Below are 24,356 nucleotides of genomic sequence, written 5' to 3' on the forward strand. Positions count from 1 at the left end.
AAACCTAATGAATTAAAAACAAAACAAAAGAACTGCGCCTAGGGGGGAATCTCTGGGTCGGTGGGTGGACGAGGCAAAGGGAGGCGACCCCAGAGACAGGACCGGGGCCCTGAGCGTCCTATCCTGGTGTGACTTACGCTGTGTGTATTCCTGGCAGGTCAAGGCGACTTCGACCTGGCGGATGCTCTGGATGACCCCGGTGAGTGCCAATATTTCGAGGGGAGTTTTAATTTTTGCAGCTTCAGCTTTGGGGTTGGGGTTGGGGTTGGGGGCAGGATAAGGTCACGATGCACGCCAGTGTTGAGACCCCGCTCCCCGGTCAGGTAGCAGAATCACCTACGATGTTTTACCGATTAAAAAACACCGCCGACGTACGCCCCAGCCATCCTGCTCCCAGGTAGACGCTCGAGAGAATTGAAAGCAGGGACTCAATCGTATGCATGTACACGCGCGTTCACAGCAGCTTGATTCACAGCGGTCGAGAGGTAGAAAAAGACCGGAAGTCCACCCACGGATGAATGGATAAACAGAATGTGGTCCATCCGTGCAATGGAATATTACTCAGCCAGGAAAAGGAAGGAATTCCTTTCCTTCCTTGAGACAGGCTGCAATGTGGACGGACCCTGAAGACGTGATGCTCAGTGCAGAGGGAGCTTTCAAACACGAGGTTTCCTGATATCCACGTCCATGAGTGCTGACCTTGTGGTTTTGCAAACGCTTGGGACGCTGTGATGGCCCCGTATGCATGCTCTCCAGCACCAACGGTCGCTCAATAAACGTTTATCGAATGAATCAAGGCGTGCATGAAACAAAGTGAGACAGCGTCGTCCGGAAGCGAGCGGGCTCTCTCCAGCTTTCTCTTTGCCTCGCCCATCATGGTTCACCAGACCCGAAGCCACCTTTTTGGGGCATGTGGTACCCACTGTGCGCCCACCCGCTCCGATGCTCTGGGCTAAGATGGGTCTTCCTGCAGGGCTGTGAAATCTTGCCCCTTCCCCTCCTGCAAGTCTTTGCTCAAATCTACTTGCTAAGGGGCCAAGCTGACCATCTCATTAAATCGTTCCTCGCCCCTGACTCCTGCACAGCTGCTGGCAAGACCGGCGGGTACAGATTTGAAGAGTGTCGTCTTTGATTTTTTTTTTTTCTTCCCCTGAATACACAATGGAATGCGTGTTCACACGACTTACTTTTTAGCGCCTTAAAATTTTCAATCTTTATCAGGGTGTTGACGATTCTTTCTTTTGAGCTGTGGATGCATCCTCCATGCTTATTGAGTGTGTTTTCTCTCTCCGTCCGCAGAACCCACCAAGAAGCCGAGCTCAGGTGAGTGACGACGTGGCGGGGCGGGACCGAGGCCACGCCCTGGAGCTGGTGTTTTTGGAGGGGGTCCGTGAGGATATGGGGTCTCGGAGAACGTGAAAGAGGCGCAAGTGATCTCCCGTTAGCAGATGCTAAATGAACCCTAGTCTGGCGAAATGCAAATCGAAATCACACCCAGACTTTGCTATATTCCTACGAGGACGGCTAGAACCGAAAAATGGGAAATCACGAGTGGTGGCGAGGATGTGGGGGAATCAGAACCCCCGCGCGCTCCCGACGGGGGTGGGAAATGGTGCAGCTGCTGTGGAAAACGGTCTGGCGGCTCCTCAAAAATTTTCACGTAGAGTTACCCCACGATCCAGCGATTTCACTCTTAGGTGCAGGCCCGAAAGAACTGAAAACAGGGATTCCAACAAAAGCATAAACATACATGTTCATAGCAGCACTATTCCTAATAGCTGAGAGGTGCAAACAACCCTAGCGTCCATCGATGGACGAAAGGATAAACAGAATGTGCTCCATCCACGCAATGGAATATTACACAGCCATGAAAAGGGATGACGCACTAACACGGCTACAACGTGGATGGACCTTGAGGACATGATGCTCAGGGAGAGAAGCCAGACAAAAAATGGTCACATAGTGTGTGATTTCATTTATATGAGATGTCCAGAATAGGCTTTTCCAGCCAGGAAATTTAAAAATAGTTGTCCTGTCCCTATGGCAGCCTGCCTTTGCATGGAGGGAACCTGGTCCCCTCATGAGTCTTACTGAAAGAACTTCCAAGTGGTACTTCAGTAAGAAGGAATCTGAACCCAGAAGGGTAGAGTGGATGCAAAAAGCAGTAGGGACTAAGATGTTGGTAAAACTAAATGATGATCAACTGTTAAAGTCAATGAGTTGGTTTTTTTTTTTTAACAAGAAAATGCAATTAAACTCTTAAGTTAAATACTAGGAAACGGTAACAGGGAGGTCGAGAAGGAGAATCCAGCGCAAGTAACCCAGCATTGCTGGATTTCGACATTTTAAAACTCGAATACTCTTGTTCAAAATAGAAGTTGAATGCTTAATTCCTGCATGAGATGAGGAGAAAAAAATGAAGAATAAGGTAGACTTGATTAACTAAATAGAGTTCAGGAAAGAATTTAAAAAAAAGAAAAGGAGAAAAAAATTAAAAAAGTAGCAATAATGTACATTAATTATCATAGAAGTAAATAAGATAAAAAGTGTAAGTCAAAGATATATACAGTTGCACAGAATTTGGACAAACTTTAATCTTTGTTTCACGCCCCCCCATCATCTTTGTGCAGGCAGAGCCTTTTCATACTATAATTAATTTAGTGATGAATTCAAGAACCCATACTTTGCGGTAACATGTGTCTACCTAGAAATTTTCTTCCTGTCCCCTCATCAAAGGTAAACACTATACAGAATTTTTATGGGTGATTTCCCTCACTTTCTTTCATTTTGTTTTATCTTAGATGTGTGTACCTAAACAACACATTCTTTTTTTAGGATTATTTCCTTTTGACGACCTTCACCCATTTTGCCCGCCCCCCCAGCCGGCCTCTGGGAACCACCAATCTGTTTTCGGCAGCCATGAATTTGTTTGTTGGTTTTTCTAGATTCTACATACAAGTGAGACCGTACGGTATCTGTCTTTCTCCGTCTGGCTTATCTCATTCAGCATAAAGCCCTCAGAATCCATTCACGTTATTGCAAATGGCAGGACTGCCTTCTTTTTTCTGGCTGCGTAGTATTCCCTTGTGTCTATGTACCACATCTTCTTCATCCATTCCTCCATCGATGGGCACTCAGGTTATTTCCAAGTCTTGGCTGGTGTGAATAATGCTGCAGTGAACATAGGGGTGCCGAAGTCTCTTTGAATTATTGGTTTCAAGTTCTTTGGATAAATAACTACCCAGCAGTGGGATAGCTGGGTCATATGGTAGTTCTAGTCTTAATTATCTAAGGATATTCCACACTGCTTTCCATAGTGGCTGCACCAGTTTGCACTCCCACCAGCAGTGCGTGAGGGTTCCCTTCTCTCCACGTCCTCTCCAACGCTTGTTCTCTCTTGCCTTTTTGATAATCGCCATACTAACAGGTGTGAGGGGATGTCTCATTGTGACCATATATTCTTAGTTGTTATTCTTTTCGGACTTCCCGCCTCGCGCAGTGTAGACGGTTATAGCACAGCTAATTTAGTTAGGAGGACAGAATGTCGTTGGTCCCGGGATGGACACGTTTTTGAGCGTCGGATCAGACCGGAAAGCCCGGACATAGAGCTTCTGGGCAGGTGGACGTCGGATGCATGACCAGGGCTGGGTGGCAGGTCAGTGGAGGAAGGACGGACACTCAGGGGCTCGGAGGCAGACAGAGAAATGAACCAGCTCAGAGGGGCTGGAAATGGACTTTGGACCGAATTCTAACTTGGTGCCCAGGACGGGTCATAGGTACAAGACAGTGGGGACAGAATGATTCCACGTGCACCGGGCTGGGACATTTGGCTGCTCCTGTGGGTAAAGTAATTAAATCGCAACGTCCTGCAATCCTTACAAATAAACGGCAGCTGGATGAAAAACCTAAACGTGAAAAGGAACACGTTAGAAGTTTTGCAAAAATAGAGGGACGTGTCTTACGACCTCAGGGTCGTGAGAATTTTCCGAGGTGAGATCCCGAAAGCAACAGACTTTTAAAAATTGGAAAATTAGATGATGCTAAAATTTTAGGAATAGCTAAAAGAGGCTCTACGCCCTTCACATAGCCAGCAAAGGTTTCATGTACAAAATATGTAGATGCTGCTTCTAAGAAATCCAAACAGCCGTGCCGAGGGGCCGGGTGCAGGCAGCTCAGAAACAGGAAACCACGCTTGTAAGAAAAACACGCTCGAGGTCATGCACATTCAGAGAAAGGCAGATGCAAACCAATCCCAATGGATTCAAGGTCTGGAAACAACGATTTGCGTAAACCTTGCTGGTGGGGTGATAACCCCAAAAAATGACTTGAAGAGCCTTTTAAATACCAGCATACCCACCTCCCCACCCCCAACCAGTTCAGCTTCCAGGAAACACCCAGCCACACCTCATGCTGTTCCGCACGAGGAGAAAAGCAGGGAACCGAGGGGTGCACCATTGTTTGCAAAAAAACAAAAAAAAAAAACCCCAAAACAGTGAAATGGTCATCAGTTTGGCCATTGTGGAATCAGGCAGTGGAGCTGTTGATCTGAAAGAAGTAGGTCTGTGTGCATCAGAATGAATGCATGTCAAAATATAAAATAAACGTAGTTAATAATATCTCAGCGCTGAAGTTGCTAAGAGAGGAGATCCTAAAAGCTCTCATCACAAGAAAAAAAAAGCTGTTTTGTAACTATGCGTGGTGATGGGAATTTTATTTTTTTTTTAAGGATTGGCACCTGAGCTTGCATCTGTTGCCAATCTTCCTTTTTTTTTTTTCTTCTTCTCCCCAAAGCCCCCAGGGCATAGTTGTATGTCCTAGTTGCGGTCCTCTTCGTTGTGGCCTGCGGGATGCCGCCTCAGCGTGGCTTGAGGAGCGGTGCCAGGTCCGCCCAGGATCAGAATCGGCGAATCCCGGCCCAGTGCAGCGGAGCGCGCGAACTTAACCACTCGGCCACGGGCCGGGCCCTGGGACGGACGGACGGACGTTAGCTAGACTGATTGTGATGATCCTTTCTCAACATATGCAAATAGCGAGCCGTTGTTTCGTACACCCCCAACTAACAATGTCACGTGTCAATCATCTCTCCCCATATATATATATATAAGAAGCCGTTAAAAGAGAGAGAGAAACATGCAGAATAAGACAATATTGACGTCAATTGGAAAATGCACCCAAAAAACTATGCCTCATTTATGGGCGCCTACTTCCATAGTCACGTTTTAAGCTGCTTTGGGAGGGGGGGCACCCACTGACTGTAGAATCGTGTTGCGCTCTTTTTCTCCGGGAAGGAGGTGGGAGGAGGGGCTCAAAGGAAACCAGGTGTCACTATTTTGGTAAATGAATCCAAGATCTTCCCCTCGAATCGCAGTCCGCCGTGTTGCAAGCAGCTACTCTGCCGTCTTCTTGCACGAAAATTAGCTTCCAGGACAAAAGGACTCTGTGTGTGTGTGTGATGCTTTCAGTTTCAGGTTTTGAGGTTTTCCTCCTAGTGGCTAAGCGACTTTTAGCCGGTCAACAATCATCTATAAAACCATGAACAGCCCATGTGAATAATACGTAAAATCTACGATGCGGCTGATGCTCTTGTTTCATAGGCTGCTCGTGCCGGAAGGATATTTTGCTCTTCTAAACACACAATGCTGTTTTCCCCACAGATATCCACCCGAGGCCGAAACCCCCTTATCACCCACAGCCTGGGATGCCCGACAACAGCGGAAGTAAGAATTCTCAGCATTCAGACTCGTTGCAAACCTGGTTGGAGATGAAACTTGGCTTTTCTTTTCCTTTTTTTTTTTTTTTTTTGTTGAGGAAGATTAGCCCTGAGCTAACATCTGCTGCCAATCCTCCTCTTTTTTGCCGAGGAAGACTGGCCCTGAGCTCACATCCATGCCCGTCTTCGTCTACTTTATATGTGGGACGCCTACCACAGCATGGCCATGTCCACACCCGGGATCCGAACCGGTGAACCCCGGGCCGCCGACAAGCGGAATGTGGGAACTTAACCGCTGCACCACCGGGCCGGCCCCAGAAATTTGGCTTTTCTTGACCGGGAGTTTTCACATGGCCGCTTCTGAAATAAGTCACAGCTGGCCTTGCAAGGAACGGCCAACGGTCCGTGGGAGACTGAACCGATACCAGTAATTGCATTTTCCCGGTGCTCTGACACCTGGAAAGTAGGGCGTCCTCAGAGGACGCTGTGGGTTCACGTGATGGGTTGTTAATTAGGCTGGAGGACAAGTTGTTTGTCCAGCTTGTTGGCAGAGCTCCTGATAGCTTTGGCTTTCCTGTTCAAGAAAGCTCCCCTGCCCGGTGCATTTTATGTCATTTACCCCCAGTTTCTCTGTGGTTTCTAAAAGGTGGCAGAAACTGCTCCCGTATATTTCTTTAAAAACAAAAACAAAACAAAAAAAATGGGGAAAGGGGCAGCCCTGTGGCTAAGCGGTTAAGTTCACACACTCTGCTCAGAGGCCCGGGTTTGCATTTGGATCCTGGGTGGGGACCTACACACCGCTCATCGGCCATGCTGTGCCAACATCCCACATAGCAGAACTAGAAGGACCGACAACTAGAACATCCAACTATGTATTGGGGTTTTGGGGAGAAAAAAAAAAAGAGAGAGAGAGGATGACCAGCAACAGATGTTAGCTCAGGGCCAATCTTCCTCAGCAAAGAAAAAAAAAGTTAAAAAAAGGGAAATACTGGCTGATAGAGCTCTCAGCAATTCAATCACCCTAAAAACCTAAAACCTGATGGACAAGATGGAGCAGCATGAAGCCAGCTAAGTCGAAAGCTTCTAGAAGTTTCCTGGAAGATTGCCCTGGCATTTAGATGGATGGGAATTTATCTCCTTGTAGGAAGGGGTCAGTAAAAATAAAGACTAAGGTCCGAGGAAGCTGTTAGCTCACTGGAAAGCCACACTTAGATTAACAGTACTAGTTATGAGATGGTGAAGTCAACATTTCGTCTTCCTTATTTTTCTTTTCCTCCATAATCGACATCCCCAATTCCACAGCTTTTGCTCATATGATTTCCTCCCAGTATTTTTTTTTAAATGATTGTCCCAAGAAGCACCACTCCTCTGCGAGGTACCAATGGGAATCCGTCATGGAAAGTGTTTCTTGCTCCAATATCTTTGGGGCCCGCCGCCAAGGGCGGGACTCCTGAGAACTGGAAACGTGAGCCATCCCGTAAGCTGAACCGCCAGCACCAGGCCGAGTCATCCACCCTGGGGCGTGGGGGGTACTGCCAGGCATGGGAGGTGACTCTCTCGGGTGACTCATGGCTGGAGCTGCCGATGCATCCAGAGCGAACAGGGATGGTGCTTTCCGGGGTGTATTTTCACGATTTGCTCCAACCCAGCGGCCAGGGGCAGGGTGTCTTACCAAATTATTCGTTTATATTTGATGTCAGACTGCGGAGTCTTTTTTGGCTCAGGCAGGGAGCAAACCCAAGGCGTTCCTCACCAAACGGGGGAAAGCAAGCTGGTGGGAACCTGGCGGGAGCTGTGATAGAGGAGGGGAAGCCGTCCTTGAATCTCGTGCTTGCCACAGGCTAGCCCAGTCTAGCCCAGGCTAGCCCAGGCACCTGTAAATGTAAATTGCAAGCAGGGGTGACAAGTCCTTTGCATATGAGTGTGGAGTTCTGGAATGTTCTATTGTGCAAGGAAGGCCATTGTGGATGAGCAATCGTGGAGAAATGGGCATAGGACCATTCTAGACCCTTCTCCAAGGTCTCTCCACCCGGTGACTTGACGGACAGCTGGTAGATTTACAAGAAGTCCCTTTAGGATGATCGTGTGGCTGATTCATCGCCGAAAGATCTCGCTCTTTTGTTAAAATCCCCCTTGGTGTTTGCCAACAGATATTTACCCCCCACCGAAGCCACCGCCTCGCCCGCATCCCGGCAGTTCCGACAGCGGTGGAGGTAAGAGCCGTGAGCGTGGGACGCATTTCAGTGTCAGGAGGCCGTTTACCATCTCAGGTCGTGACCTTCCATCCTCGGTGGGGAAATACCCGTCGCTTTTGAAATTCTCGGAGGTTCTGTTCTGAGGAATCCGTTCTGCTCCCCACCAGCACCCGGGGGAAGATGGGTGGCCAACATGTTTTATTTTCTTCGCTGTGCCCGAGTTCCTGCAGCGTTTTGCGTGAAATTTTGGAAATCGTGCACGAGAGGGGGAGCCCACTCAGGACAGGGATGCTGGCCCGCGAAGGTGGAAGAATTGCAATAATTCCACGGCGTGGGCACACGTGTGTGCAGGCCGATGGGCGCTGGAGAAAGCTAACACGTGCTGGGTGTCCTAATTTCAACCTCCTTTGGCATCGGGGAGTGTCGCTGATTCTCTCCATTGTTTGGGCCTGAAATTCCTAGGGTCCCAAATACTCTTCGGTGACAGCCAACTGGACGACTGATGGATCTGTCTGAGCGGGATTGCCTCCCCGCTCTGGCAGGTCTCGCCCTGGGGGTCTGTTTCCAGATCCTACATCGTGATCCCCACATGTCCCACCGGCCCCCACTATCCCTTTCTCTGAATCCCCTTGCCCTGAAGCCCTTGAAACTAATATGCAAGGCCGGGCAACTGTTTTCAGTTGCTTCCCTTGAATGGGAAGGAAAGCTGCACGCGGGCATGGAGTTTTGCCTTTCGTTCCATGCTGTCTCCCCTGAGCGATGCCTGGCGCTGTACACAGTGGGTTCTGGATAAAGATCAGCCTCGTGAAAGATGCCTGAGCTGACGGTGGACTCACCCCCGAACCCCTTCCAGCAAACTCCATTTGCTAGAATGCTCCAAAACGGCCCCTCGTCCCCCCCCCCCCACCCCCCAAAATCTCTGGCTTTGGAGTTCACACGTGCTGCAGGGTGTGAATAAGGGTCCTCATCCAGGCCCTTCTGTTTTCAATGATGTTTCAGAAACACTCCTTTAAACAAAATACAATAGATGTCTTGAGCTCTCCAGAGCCTTGAGTCTCATCTGCTTGCAGATGCGACCCCGTCTTCTGCTTCAGAAGACAAGTTTAGGGACGCCGTGTGGTTGGGGGCTCCCCACGGTCCTGGGAGGGCTTTGCTGACGGACCGATTCTTGCTGGGAAAAAAAGCAGAGGACCCTCACCCGCCGTTCGCATTTCACACTTTTAATAAGCCCCAGTGGCACGCTTTTTACCCCCGATGCGAGGGCTGGGCATCTAGAGACGGACAAAGACGGAATCATTTCTCTAAGGAGTGAATTTGGAGAGCCAAGAGAGACCCGGAAGTAACGATGCATCTCACAAACCAGGAGGAGAAGATCCTCTTGGAGCTCCTGCAGGCCCCAAGTAGCTGGGTCCTTGACACACGCCTTTGGAAAATAGAGCGGCCATTTGGACTCGGTGGTACGAAAAGGAGACCGTGGGAAGTTTTGCCGAGAGGATGCTCAGAGCCATGGGGCTGTCATCATTCTCGGGTGCATCCTGGCAGCATCTTTTGGCTCTTGGGGACGAAGCAGGTAGTTTTAATGCATCCAAGCCGTCGGCCACCTTCCACGGGGAGGAGCCTCCTGACCCTCAGAATTTGGCAGGCACGGTCCTGAATGCTCCTCTGCAGCCCCAGGCCCCCCCCACAGCCCTGTGGGCCTCCCCTGGTTCTCCTCTGGGTCCACATCTTCCAACTCTGAAGTTGGCTGTGGGCATCTGAGGGGCGTCAGCAATGGGCACAGCTCGGATCCTAAGGCTGGCGTCTCCCCTAGGACCCCTCCTGTGGTTGCAGGATGCAGATGGAGAATGGGTGCGGGGGACCCAGGGGCCCCAGGGCAGTGGCTTCAGGCCAATAGGAGTAGAGAGCATGTCCCTGCCTGGGACGACCATCGCTGGCCGTGGGTGCTGCTATCTTGCTCCACCCCCAGTGCTGCTGACGTCCAGCAGCCAGGCTCAGCGGACAGGCTCGCCCCCGCCCCTAAAGGCCCTGAGGTTTATTCTGACTCCAAATTACGGACTCTCCCCTGCACCCTCCGGCGGGCAGCCCGGGCTGAAATCACTACGCCCCCTCTTTGCCAAACTTCGCACGTCGACATTTCCGGAAAAGAGTCTCCACCTTTGGGTGCCCAGCAGAGTTTTAGAAATGACCGCGGCTAAACCCGAAAGGGAGCTTCGTGGACCGTTTTGCGTACGAAATTGGGTCCTATTTTGAAAAAAAATCATAAAAAAAAACACACACGGCTGCTCAGGATGTGAGAAAGGAGACCGAGAATCGGGCAGGGAAATCCTGGAGGGCACAGGTAACCAGATGGCAGTTTCCCAAATGGGAACCGATGGGTGACTTCCGGGGTCTCTCTGGTGGGTGTGTTTTCTGACACCACTGAGTGGGTAGCTCCACTCTGATGCCATTTACCTGGAGACGGTGTTGGACTCCATAGGGGGACGGCTCAGTTCCACCAGATAACCCCCCTTCAGACGCCAGTCACAAGTCCAGGATGTCACCTGTGCATTGGACCATCCGGGCTCGATCTCTTCATCGGGCAGAATTTCGTCTTTTTTGTGGCTGAGTAGTATTCCATTGTGTGTGTATATATATATATATATATATATATATATGGCACATTTTCTTTATCCATTCACCCATTGACGGGCACTTGGGTTGCTTCCACCTCTTGCTCATGAATTGCAAAGCGTTTAGTTGAGTCTCACCATCTTCCGAGCCTGGTGTCCAAACGGACTGTGTCCCCATGTGGGGTGGTGGGGGCGGAGGAACCAACAGATGGGTAAATATGGAATCTATGGGACCCCGTGCCGGGTGCAGGTCATCTTAGCAGGGGGCTGAGGCAGGAAGGGTGGCCGGGAGGGAGCGGAGAGGGTGGCGCGAGCGACGAAGGGCCATCTTGCCTTCCTCTCGGGGTTGCATTTCTTTTCAAGCTCTCAGATCATAAGGGGGCTGTCCTATCCATCTCCCTTCCCAGGCTGGTGGGCTCCCCGCAGAGGGAGGAGGCAGGGTGGCCAGTGCACCCCGATGGCCCTGCGGACACTTGCAGGTTTGGTCCCCGGCGGCCCTGGCATCCTGGAAAGGGCCTGCGGGGGCCGGAACCCTGTTCTCCATGAGCTGCCCCGTGCCCCTCACGGGGGCTTGGGGTTTAAGAGGGCCGTCTGGAGAGCACTTTAGGACCGGCCCTGTGCTGTGCCCCACAGGTTTCTTAGACGTGGACCGCGGTGATGGCCGATACCCACCCAGACCCAGGCAGCCAGCAGGTATGTGGGGGGCTTCTCTGACTTGACTGGAGACCGGGTGGGAGGCCACGGGACCGGGCCTGGGTGCAAGGTCAACCCAATAGGAAGGTGGGGGTGTGGGGCTCACCCCTCCAACGTCCAATGGGGTGAGGCCCATGGGAATGTCCTCACTGGGGGTTTGTGGTGTGGGCGTAAGCTGGCAATGGGACAGATTCCATTGAAAAGTGGTGTTTGTCTCCGTAGAAACGTACACGTGTGTGTGCGTGTATCTGCACGGACCTGTGTGTACACACACCTTCCTACAAGCGTGTGCACACTTGCCTCTCCATATATTTGTGCACGTGTCTTTATAGAGATGTGTGCATATATGTACACCTTTGTATAGGTATCTCTAGCTTCTTCTAAATTTGCTTTTGTTGAGACGTAATTGGCATATAACCGTGTGAGTTTAAGGGGTAGAAAGTGTCGATTTGGTACGTGTATATATTGACGTATGATCACCACCATCTTGTCACAGAACCATCGGTTCGTTTCTGTGGTGGAAACAACGAAGATCTTGTCTCTGTCTATAAATCTCTGTATTTATGTATCTCTCTCTCGGTGTATATACACGCTTATACGACTATGTGTCTATATGTTTATGCGTTTTTATATATACACCTTTATATATATATATACCTTTATATATATACACATGTATATAACTTATGTATGTATAAATATAGCATCTTGATTTATATACCTTTATTTATATAAACATATATATCTTCATACATGTGTATATATATATTCTTTTATATATGTATGTTGCTGCGTCTATCTTTGTATTTATATATATATACCTTTGTATATACACCTTTTTATACATGTATGTGTATATATATATTTATATGTGTGTTTCTATCTACACACTTTTATAAAATTATGTAGATATATGCCTTTCTATATGTATGCGTATGTGTGTGTATTATATACGTGCATACATATATGTCTCTATATATTATATATTCATGTGTGTTTCTATATGCATATCTTTATATAGTTTTATATGGGCGTCTACATATATGTTTATATATATACACATTTATGTAAATCTTTATATAGGACTGTATTCATATTTTATATACATTTACGTGTACACCTGTTTATATTTGTGATCTATCTTTACATATAAGTGTCTCTATACATATGTATCTTCATATACATGTATCTGTCTATCCACGGGCATATACCGTCATGCACACCCATATCTGCATATATAAGACTCCTAAGGTAACGTCTTCTCTAGAATCGGCCTGTGAGCAGCTGCCTGGAATTCTTCACACGTAAATAAACTCCCAGGTCGTTTAGCAGACAGTTGCAGCAATGCCGGGCTCCACTGATAACACACGAGGCTTTATCTTCCAGAATGTGAGGCGTCTCACTTCCTTAGAGCTGCGATTTTATTTCGGAAGAGTTAAGGGCCTTGTCCCCGATCCCCCTTTCAAGGGGCATATTTGTCGTCTGCATCCGGTCATCTTTTCTGCAATGTTTAAATGCAATAAAGAAACAGCTTTGTCTTAAAGGTTGTTTCAGCGAGGATCAGGGAAAAAGTGAGAATGCCTAGTCTCTAATAAGGAACATTTATGCTTGGGATGGTCTGCCCAATCTTCCTTCTGGTAAAGGCGATTCTGTATTTGGGTCTCCGGCCCCCTCGCGAATCTGCAGGAGGGGGACGTGCCTGCGTTAATTTGGAGCCCTCAGGGTGCGTCTGTGTCCTCTGAAGGCAAAGAGCTTTCCAGAGGGCTCGTCTTGGTGTGAGTTTTCCCACTGGGAACCTGTGACTTTGGGGGGCACCCTTGGGCGTCCCCCGGTGGGCCCTGCTCTTAGCCGCTGTATGAGGCCGTCTCTGGGGTGACTCTCGGGTGTGGCTTCGGCGCCATCACTTGACCCACGTGGACACCCGCCGGGACCCCACGCTCCGCAGCCAGAGCATCTCTCATGTCCACCTTCTCTCCCACAGGAGGCGGCGGCGGCCACCACCCGGGTTATGACGGCTACGGAAGCACACACGGTACACCCCACCCTGGGGCCCGGGGTGGGCGGCGGGCTCGGGGCAGAACGTCCAGACCTCCAAGATGCATTCCTCATAATATCTTCTTGCTGGGGTCTTGGGTGCTGGGGCTCTCTCTCTGCGGGCGCCTTCTTCTGAGCCGCCGTCTCTGCACTGACCTTCCGGCCTGTCCCGGCTCTGCTGTCCCGGGGTCCGTGGGCCGCCCCCACCCACCTTCACCCAGGTAGAAAGAAACAGGAATGGAACCCAAGACTCGTTAGAGAGACAAGATCCAAGGAATTAGGGCTTCCTTGTGAGGGGGGTGGATTACGCTAAGAAGCAAAGGAACGTTCCGCAGGAGGGATAAACGGGCTTCTTGTCTTCACTGGGCCGTTCTCAGAGTGACCAGCGCCTCTTGCCGTCCTGAGCCCTTCTCTGGTTCTGGAAGGGAAGATGGGGAGCCAAATGTCATAGCCGGGAAAAGAAAATTCTGTGGATTGATTTTTTTTTTTTTAATTGAGATACAATTGGCATGTAACATCCTGTTGGCGTCCGGTGCGCAACAGAATGATTCGATGTTTGTATATCGAACACATTGCATATATTTGTATCTATTGTGAAACGATCATCGTGGAGAATCTAGTCAACACCCATCAACACCCATAGCTAGAAATTTTTTTTATGGTGATGAGAACTTTTAAGATCTACTCTAAGCAACCTTCCAACACGCAACACAGAATTGTCAACTCTAGTCTCCGTGCTGGACGTGACGTCCCCGGGACTTTTTTACTTTATAACTGGAATTTGGTTGATTTTGACGCCCTTCCCTCATCCGTCAATCTGTGGATTGATTTTAAAGCCTTGCCGTGATTTTCGTTTTCTGTTTGCCGTTGGCTAAGGGTTTTGAGCATCTTCCATGAATTGAGTGACTAAAACCCCTATTTCTATGGCTTTGACAAGATGTGCTGTCCTTTTGGGAATGGGGGGTGGGTCCCCTGAATCTTTGTAACTTCTGAAGCGAGAGTTATTTTTATCTCCAGTTTACGAAATAAAGGCGAGGCATGATGCTGAAACACTCGTCTTTAAGGAATAGACGTCTGTCACCCTATAGGTGACCCTACAAGGTGCACAAGCTCAGCGTGGGACAGCTGATGTCCCGCTCAAGAACCATCCACTTTAAACTCAACGTGCTGAGGCGATGCTCCCGTCATCCTCTTCCGACTGAATGGAGGGGCAAAAGCCAATTCAATATTTTTATAAATAGCCACGTGGAGCGTTTTATTGTCAGAAGCCCCCACATCCCTCCGGCCTGGGGAAATGCCCCGCTCAGGGGCAACTTTGTACCCTACAAACACGTCTCTGAAGAGCCTCGCTCCGTACGGATCTTTTCTAGGGCGTGTCTTTGTGTTCTTTGCCTGATTCATAAGTCGGAGAGAAAGGACCCCTCCGGTAGTGTTCCCGGGAACCCTGCGGGTTTCTGTATGTTTTCTCAGGAAATTAGTCAGAACTGTGCTCCAGGAGCCACCCATTTCTTGGGGACCTGCTCCCGAGGGGATGAATGCTTACCCGTCAGGATGATGTTTTATCCCGGGGGCCGAGCTTCTGCAAAGCATCCCGTGCTCGTGCGTGGGGCCGAGCGCAAATGGCAGCTGGACCAAGCCCGTGTGGCACACAGGGGTGATGGCACTGTTTTTGGGGGGGTGGGGGGTGGGGGTGTGCCACGCTCATTTTCACGTGCGGCACTTGAAAGGCCCATCTGCTCCTGTCCCTGTGGGGACCCCCGTTCTCTGGCCCGGAGCTGGGCGAGGCTGTGAATCAGCCCTCAGATTAGCGTCGAGGTTTGCGGTTAAGCAACGGTTGGGTGAGTCATGCCGCTTCTCCCTGCCAGGCTGCAAAACGTGATTGGCAGGTCCCCTCCTCCCGCGGGCAGGGCTGGTTCCTCCTGAGGCCTCTCCTTGGCGTGTGGATGCATCTTCTCCCCGTGTCCTCCCGTGGTCGTCCCTCTGTGCGTGTCTGTGTCCTCATCTCCTCTTCTCATCCCCTTCAAAATTAACAAAATTAGCACCAAGCATTTTGTTTTCATCTGAAACCTTTCTTTAAAAATTGCCCTCAAGACACAAGAAGAATGCATCGAGAAATCTCCTTTATTTTTACCGGCTGTGATGCCCGTTTATAGCCTGTGTTTCTGTCGTGGTCCCGTCCCCACCGCCATCGGCTGGGGGCTGCTTTTGACTGCACAGAGACGGTGTCTGCACACAGGCTATGTGGAGCGCCCAGTGTTCGGCGATGGGCGTGCAACGTGCCCCGGTCACCACACATTCTCAAGGACGTTAGCAGAGCCCCATCGCTCTGCAGGGCGAGCTCAGCCGCCAGTCTCCCTGTAGGACTGCACCCATTCCCTTTGCATGGGGAGAGCCCGGGGCGGGGCGGGGCGGGGGGGAATCCTGGCAGCCCCGCACGACATCTTGCTTCCGGGATGCTGGCTTTTGCACTGGCCCTTCCTTTCCAGATGTCATCGAGACTTCCCCCAAGCATATTATCTTCCATCTCATGAGATGTTTCTCTCCTGCAGGAAGAGGGCGCTATAGATCCAGCTCGGGTGGAAGTAGTTATGGTAAAGGAATGATTTCCTAACAGCTGTGTGAGGAGGCACGCTCCTTCCGCAGAACTAACTCTCTGCCTGGGCGCTGGTGTCTCGTTGTCTGGTTGTCTCCTGCATGGTGACTCGCTGACCAGCTGGGTCTCTAATTTGTGTCCCCCTGGGGCACTGAAGCTGCGGGAATATGTTTTGCATTCGATGCTGCCTTAAATTCTTGAAAGGGACTAAGGCTCGTGTATAGGTGTTATTGTGTGTGTGTGTGTGTGTGCATGCATATTTGTGCATACATGTGTGTGCCTGTGCGTGTGTGTGCATATGCGTACCTTGTGCATGCGTGTGTGCATACGTGCCTGAGTGTAGATGTGTGCATACACATGCACATGTGTTTATGGGTGTGTATGTGTATGCATGTGTGTATGCTCACGTGTGGTTGCGTGCATGCATGTGCACATCTGTTTATGCATGTGTGTCTGTGTGCCTGTGTATTGTATGTATGTGCACACATGTAGGTGTGGACTTGCACGTGCATATGCGTATGTATGCGCGTGCACACTGTGCGTTCGAGTAGATGTTTTCACGTGTGTGCATGGAGTTTGTATGTGCATGCATGTTCACACATACACTGCACGTGTGGGTGTGTGCGTGTGCACACGTGTGGAAGTGTGCACCTGTGTGCATATGTTCCCATGTGCACGTGGAATTCTGCATGCACGTCCACATGGGTGTGCCTGTGCGTGTGTGCCTGTGTGCGTTGCACATGTGCGTATATTCCTGACCCCTGAGATGAAAGCCGTATTCCACTCTCCCGTCATTGCCCCATTCCACTCCTCATCGTGGGATGTGATGCCTACAGCCCTCCTTCCTGACGCTGACTTCTGTCCCCGTCCGCCACCGGAAGGTCAGCTCCGTGAGAGCAGAGATTTTTCTCAGCTCTGCTCGTTGCCGCATCCTCAGCCTCCCCTTACTGCCTGGCAAATAGACGGCAGCAACACACTCTGCCGAAAACACGAATGACTCCGTGCTTTTTCCTCTTACAGGCGGAGGCGGATATTCCACGTACGGCACCCAATACGGTAATCGATTGGCGCGGCCTCCCCGATCTTTACTAAGAGCACCCGTGTGTCGTGCATCCCTGTGGGCAGGGCCACTGTGGGTTCAGGTTATTGTTTCAACCTAGGGACTTTCACGGAGCGCTTACAGATTTCGCGTCTGTGAGGAAGCTCGTGATCAAAAACGCCTGCCCTTTGGGGTGGGATCGGTTCCGCGGGGGCTCAGAGGAGGAGACAGGATCTGTTCTCAGGCTGGAAGATGCCTCGTAGCTTTGAGAACAGAGCTGGGGTTCTTGGCCCGCTCTCACTGCCACTGAGGACCCCCCCCCCCCCCTTTCGTTGACCGGTACCAACTTGAGGCCAAGAGGCAGAAGGGGAAGGAAGTTAAGGACATTCGACCCTAGAGGAAACCCCAACGGCGCATGGCCAGCCCCATCGCAGGTCTAAGAAAGGAGGGGTGGACTTTTTGTCGTGTGTGGCTGGGAGAGTGAGGCCCAGCCCCTTCACGATTTGGCGTTTCTGTTGAGGTTGGAAGTGAACCTGCCCGCCCAACCGGGAGGATTTTGTAAGTCATCAATACCGTGGGAGAAGAAAGTGATTGAAAGCGGCTTCCACCCCCTGAGTCCCAACGCACAAGCAGAGCCTCAGCGTCACTCTTTCTTGGGTGTATTCTTAGCAAGTCGCTGGATTATTCTGTGGGGCAGGAGGGGTGAAGAAAAGACAGAAAGGCAGGTCTGACATGTGGTTTGTTGGGACGTATGGGGTCTTGTGGCAAGACAGAAGCGACGAATCCTAGACTGGGGTGGGCTGGGGGCCCTTAAGCTTTCCGGGAGTCAATGATATCCAAGCCAAAGTCTAAAGGATGCAGGGGAAGCAGCCAGGAGCGGAGAGTGAGGTGGGAGGGAAGATAGGGTACAAGGTCAGGCTGGGTATGCTCCTGGCTACACCAGTAATTTGTGTGGCCAGGGTCGGGGGGCGTGATGGAGAAAGGGACAAGACTCAAGACTGGCCGGGTAAGCAATGGACACATCTGCCCTTTATACAAGCTTCATAGGAAAGAGCCTGTCCATATCTAGACCTATGTGAAGCCTGGATCAGAGAGGGCCAGCTAAGGGTCATGGAGATCAGCATTAAGACCGATTAAGTACCCAGACTGGAGACGATGGTGAACCAAATTAGGGTGCGGGCAGTGGGCGTTGAGAGAAGGGTCAGGTTTGAGGACCATTGGGTGGTGACAATGCCCATGACTTGATTGATTTGCGTGAGACGGCAGAGACAAAAGAGGTGTATCCGTTAGCTACGCTACGTAACAGAAGACCCCAAAACAAAGCGGCTTGAAATGACAACCATTTCTTAGGATTATGATTACGTGAGTCAGCAATCGGGCCAAAATCAGCCCACGTCCCTCCCAGAGGCCGGGCTGGGCTCGCTCACACGGCGCCACGCAGGGTGCGGAGAGCAGGAAGAGAATGCGTGCCTGGGCGTAGAACCAGCATTGACTCACTTCTGCCGTGTTCTGTTGGCTGAATCACGGATTCAGAGAATGAAGACCTGGCCCCCACCTCTTGATGGGGGATGCTACCCAATCACCTTGCAGAGCGGGGTGTGTGAATGGAGGGGAAGGATGGAGAGCAGAAGGCAAGTGAGGCATATTATCGGATGAGGGTTGGATCCCTGGGCTCCGTGAAAATGCCCTTCCAACCAACATGGCGCCTCATTCATGGAGCCGCCATTTATCCATCGCCTACGACGTGCCGGGTGCTTGGCCCCACCTGATCTAAGACGTGGGTGGTTATTTTAAATGGAAACGATGACTTCTTTTTTTGGGGGAGTGTTGATTTTTGTCACACCAAGTCCCCCACCGTGGATCTGTTTTTTTTTGGCCTGAGAAAACATTCTAAAAAGGTACAAATCCATCATGCTAAACAAATAAATAGAAAACACATCAGGTGCCTCTCCTGTGCAAAACTCTTGCACGTCCTGGATGGCTAAGATGCGATCAATGAGCAGAATCACGTCCTAAGGATTCCTGTGTGGATTTCCTCTTTTTTGGGGGGGGGGTGAATATTGAGAGTGAAGAGGTCAAGGGATGGGACCGCAGAGTTGTTTAAAATAAAGAGTTTCCTGCTGGCCGTGTTTTTCTCAGACGATCTTGCTTTTCGACTCCTGCAGGCAACACGGTGGCGAAAATCGTGTCTCCCATCGTGTCGGTGGTGGTGGTGGCGCTGGTGGGCACAGTGGCCACTTATTGCCAACGCAACAGGAGGAGGAATTGTTTCCACGCAAACGGCAAGTTCCGCTCCAACTTTCTTCTTTCAGTTTTCAAGCCTGATAAGAAAAAATACTTTGTGGCATCTTTAGCGGTGTTACTTCCGGTTAAGTCCGACGGGCGTAGCTCGCCTTGCGTGAAGAAGTCGTTTTAAGTTGAGACTTTATCACGGACACGCGGGAGCTTGACAGAAACCAATGCGTGCATTTTAACGCATTATCCTTTGGTTAATTTTTAAAACAGTTTCCTGATGTGCGAAATCCGATTTTGCGGCCAAAGACCTTATAAAATGCTCACGTGGAATGGAGCGTGATAACCAGGGGGTGGCATCCAACCAAAACTGATACGGTTTTCTTTCGTTTGCAGTGTAATTATAATCAGAAGCGAGTCAGGAAACGTATTTGGGTTGGACCTGAAATTTTTGCATGATTCTCTCCCCCGCCTCAAAAAAAAAAAAAATTATAGTACCACTCCGTTGTAAACCTTTCTGTGCAATTCAGAGGCTGGGCATGACTCTAGGGAAATGGGTGGGGGGCCGCTGTGGCTTTCTGGGTCAACTTGGGATCCGGGCTCCCTGGTTGGGAAAATCACACCCAGTTATCCATCCTTAGGAGCAGACGGGCCGGCTGCTGATCCAGGGATGCCCTTAAGACATCTCTACAAAGGGAGGGTCAGACCAGAGAGACGCATATTTTATGGCAGAAACAGCAGGTCGACTTTTAACTCAGGGTTTTTCAAGGTTTGGTCCCGAGACCGCCCAGGTCTGAATCTGTCCCCACACCTCCCTTCTGTCCGCAGAGGAAGCTCTGAAACAGAAGCCTGTTATTCCAAAGGTCTTTTCTTTCGAATTTGCATCTTCAGAATCCTAAAACCTGCCCGTGGCCTCCCTCTGCTGGTGGACGGGTGGTACTGACCACCCGCCTTGGCTGGGGTGAGCCTGAAAGTTTGGGGGGGGGGGAAACAGAATTTATGGAAAAAAAAAAAAAAAAACCTTGCTTTCCTGGCAACATGCCTGATCATTACAGAAAAGGCCCACATTCATTGTGGCCGCATCGTCGGCAGTGACCGGTAAATACGCTGAACCTGTGACCTCAGGGGCTACACTGGGTGAGGCAGTTTATCTTGGCACAAATGTAAGGCCGTGGGCCAACAAACTCATCGAGATAAGCAACATTTTAGTGCAATACTAAAGAAATAATAATGGATGAGCAGACTGCAGCCTGCAGGCTTGTCGCCTGTTTATACAAATAAAGTTTTATTGAGACACAGGGCCGGGTTTAAGCAAAGGCAAGTGAGGCACGGATGTACAAATGCCGGACTGGATCCTGGCTTGATTTCACATTTTGATATTCTGTTCGTCGCGGATTATATTTTTGGTATTAATTTTGATTTTTTTTTTTAATGTTGCATTAAGGTGTTACGACGTATCTTGATTTCTGAGTTTTCTGGCCCCTGCTGAAATCTTGTGCCCTACTTGAGTTTCTGAAGCAGGTGGCTCCACGTGTGGGATTTCTCCTAGACGGGAGTGAAGGTGACGCCAAGCCGTCGTGCTGATGTTGTCCAGCTGTCCAGCATCCTAAGCTGGGTCAGGGATGTCCGCTCTCTCCTGAAGGGTGGTGGTAGCGGGACACTGGCCAGCTCTATGAGGCTATGGTGCAGTGCGCAACCTGTGGGGCTGTACGCAGGCAGCAGCCCGCTCTGAAGCTTGCGCACCTTGTAGGGACAGAGTTATTGGGACGGGGCCATATACGGCGACAGATGTCCATCCATTAAAGTGGACCGCTTGGGCATCATGCTTTGCCTTTATTTTGCAAAATGGAGGGAATAATAACTCCCGCTTCAGAGGTTATGAAGACTTATTTTAGACCACGTCTCAAAAAGGGGTTCATACAAATATTAGTTTTACCCAAAAAGATACGATTACTCAACTGATTTAAGACGTTCAAAGCCCTTAACAAACGGCCAACAGTAAAAAAGGACAATAATGCTTCAAAATCGACCCGTAGAGTTTTCTCTTCCTAATGATGACGTTTTGCACCCCGTCTTCCCTTACAGAACCAGAGAACGTGTGAGGGCTTCAGGACCCACTGATCGCTCTGGGAGGAAAACTCAGTCAAGACAAGTACCCTGTTTATTGCTCCTGCGGAAAGTTCCTTTCATTCCTGGCACCCCCCCCCCCCCCCCCCGCCACCGTGAAGTGTCTTTCTCTCCTGCTTGAAATCAATGAGCTGTGTGACAAAAAACCCCAATTCGTTGGGCGTGGTGCATTCCTAAACATCAGCCAGACCCTGGGTAGTAGGATCGCTCGATCTGTGGGCTCGATCATTTAGACAGAGAGATTCTGACTCTGCTCTGAGCTCCTACACTACCTCGTGCGGTCCTACACGCCAACACCGAACGCCGTCCACGTCGTCACAAAGCACAACGGCGGCAGCACGGCAAGGCTCTTGCGTGAGGCTGCTATCGGCTTCCGAGAGACGAAGGATGCTGCTGGGGTTTCGAACAAGCGGTGGTGGGACGCTTGACCCTTGCTACGGAAACCTCGGGGCGTTCACCGTGACGAGTGAAGTGGGAATGAGTGATTCCTTCCGTTAAACGCAGAACTTCCGGCATCATTTTGGCTCCCACTTGTCTGCATACAAAATTATCGTTCCCTGTGGAAGTAAGGCTGGATGTTGGCATTTTAAGGACAGGATCGCTGATGTTAAAACCCCCTCGGGCGATGGCTCTGGGGATCCTTTTTTCCTGTGAAATCTTACGGTTTCAGTATTTTTTGGAAAATAGAGGGTAGAAATAGTGATTTTTAAGAACTTGAGGCTTTTCGCGTAATTTTTGGTTTCTGACGTTCTGCAGGCACCTGTTTGTAAGTCATCAGCATTGCTTTCCCTCGTTGACGCTTTCTTTTTTTTGCTGGAGCAGACAACCTCGTCTTCTCAAACATTGAAAAAGTATACTAACTGTTTGCTTCTCTTTTAGTAACACTTTGGGGAAGAGGAAAAAGGCCACTTTGGGCATATTGGTATAGTTTGATTCAACTCAGATGAATGTTTATGGAACGTTTAGACTTTGGCCTAAATACCCAGAACCAAGGATGAGGCATTTGTCATAGTCTGGAGCTCCTACAGAGACCCATAGAAATCCCAAAATACGCTGGGTGCTCATTCATTATGGACGGGGAGCCAGGTCTCCGAAAAGAGGGAGCTGAAAGCAGAGAGGGTTTGAAAGAGCTTCCCAAATCGAAAAAGGACTTAATGCAAGTGATCCGGACGAGATGTCTCAGAATTGCATGCCCCACGTCACGCGTTCACGCATGATTTTGAGCAATCTGAAGAGGGCGCGCGTTTCCTCTTTGAATAGGAATCTTCTGTGCCTCCTCTCACCTCTTGGAGAGGGTTTCTCAAAAGAGAAAAAAAAAAAATCTCAAGCCGACTCAACATTTTCCAGATATGAGCTTCAGTGTGAGTTCGATATAACTCTTGTTAAAAAGCATACGTGTGTCTGTGCACGTGCACACACGTTCACACATGTACGTGTATACGGGGGTGGAATGGAAGCATTTTTAAAGATAGATTCATCTATTTTCTGTAACTGTCGTATGCAACTTTTCGTCATTTGAATTAAATGTAAAAGAAAAAAAAAATCGGCTCTGGGGGTGTGTTCTCCTTTCTATATTTCGCACAGAAAACTCTAAGACAGCTGTGGAAGCGCCTGAAAAATCATGCCACTTTGTAGCTTTGCATGAATCCCAGAAATCCTTTTCTAAACTGAGTTGTGTGTCTTTTGGGTGTGCAAATGGACGTGGAGGCGTGTTTGCCTCTGGGATGGTCTCCACTCAGTTCCAAGGGACTCGGTAGGTGTTTAAGAAGCAGACGGGCATCCTCCAAAGAAAGAAATATTTTCGTCGGTACCATTTGGAGCAAAGTGGATTATGAACGCATAACATAAAGATAGTTACAGAGTTAGGGGATAAAAATCACCCAAATGACAAGGGGGAAACAACGGTTCATGTTCAACCTAGTGAAAATAGAAACCCTTGAATGATGATTACTCGGGGAATATCTTTCTAAGGAGTCACCAAGGCCACCTGTGAGGTATTCTTCTCGTGCAAAAAAGAGGACAAAAGTCACGAAAAATTGCCATCTCTGTGCACTTGAAAGAAGGAAATGATGGCATTGATGCCATAGCGTAAAAAGCAGTAGTCACCCACTCTTCCTGGGAACCTTGAAGATGCCCGGTGGTCAGCGGGTGAAAATCTTCATGTTGGAATGGAGAGAGGCCAGAAAGCTAATTTTACAGGGGTGAAGAGGAGGTCCCCTGGGGCAGCTACATTTTTAACCCTACTTTTCTACATGCACTTAAAAAGGACGCCTTTCTCCCCGCAAGGATAAACCGTCATATGGGAGTCTTTCCAGTTGTACCAAAGGGGAAAGCATGTGGTCTTGCTGAATCATGTCTGGTTCCTAAATTTGGAGGATCAAGTCACACACACACACACACACACACACGCTGTATTAATATATTGCTACGGGTCGAATTAGGTCCCCTCTCAAATTCATAGGTTAGAGTCCTAACCCCCAGGGCCTCAGGACGTGACCTGCTTTGGAAATAAGGTTGATGCGAATGGAATTAGTTAAGAAGAGGTCGTACCTGGAGAGGAGTGGCCCCAACCCAATCTGACTGGTGCCCTTATCAGATGGGAAATTTGGACACAGACACGAACGCAGGGAGAACACCGCGTGTAGCTTGGAATGAAGCTACCACAAGCCGAAGAAGTTGGGAGAGAGGATTGGAAGAGAACCCCCTCTCCCCATCCCCTGCCAATAGTCTTCAGATTGAGTATGGCCTGGCTGGCATCTTGATCTCGGACTTCAGAAATGATGGGAGCTTCACTTAGCACGCCTGTGGACATAGTGCACGAGGCCAATCATAATTTAACTCTGTATTCTGAAGCCCAATTTACGGTTTTGCGCCCTGGTACCTCTCTTTTGAGCTGTGTCACCTTGTGCGAGTTACACAACCTCTCTGGGCCTCAGTTACGTCATCGGAAAAATGAGTATAATAAGACTCCCGGATTTGCCCAGCTGTGTTGTGGGTGGATGAGTTGATGTACGAAAAGTATTCCAAGTCATGCCCGGTAGGCAGTAAGGGCTGCAGATGTCATGGGGGAAAAATAAATTAAAATAAGCATTTTTCTTAATGTAAATAGATTGCAGCTCATTGC

General features: G+C 49.7%; 1 protein-coding gene across 5 annotated transcripts in view; it reads left to right on the top strand.

Annotated features, from left to right (window-relative positions):
* XG (Xg glycoprotein (Xg blood group)) overlaps window positions 1-22,775 on the top strand; it is a 33,537-nt gene extending 10,762 nt beyond the window's left edge. Inside the window, exons 2-11 of one of the 5 annotated variants that reach the window (XM_070603606.1) lie at window positions 158-199; window positions 1,300-1,323; window positions 5,655-5,717; window positions 7,861-7,923; window positions 11,148-11,207; window positions 13,189-13,239; window positions 15,791-15,832; window positions 16,855-16,890; window positions 19,039-19,155; window positions 21,191-22,775. In XM_070603606.1, the coding sequence (XP_070459707.1) occupies window positions 158-199; window positions 1,300-1,323; window positions 5,655-5,717; window positions 7,861-7,923; window positions 11,148-11,207; window positions 13,189-13,239; window positions 15,791-15,832; window positions 16,855-16,890; window positions 19,039-19,155; window positions 21,191-21,207 (515 nt within the window). In that variant the 3' untranslated portion in view covers window positions 21,208-22,775. The remainder of the gene's footprint in view (window positions 1-157; window positions 200-1,299; window positions 1,324-5,654; window positions 5,718-7,860; window positions 7,924-11,147; window positions 11,208-13,188; window positions 13,240-15,790; window positions 15,833-16,854; window positions 16,891-19,038; window positions 19,156-21,190) is intronic. The other 4 variants (XM_070603607.1, XM_070603609.1, XM_070603610.1 and 1 more) reach the window with 4 other exon arrangements.
* Window positions 22,776-24,356: the final 1,581 nt, after the last annotated feature.

This window comes from Equus przewalskii, chromosome X (genome assembly GCF_037783145.1).
Source record: "Equus przewalskii isolate Varuska chromosome X, EquPr2, whole genome shotgun sequence".
Taxonomy (NCBI): Eukaryota; Metazoa; Chordata; class Mammalia; order Perissodactyla; family Equidae; genus Equus; species Equus przewalskii.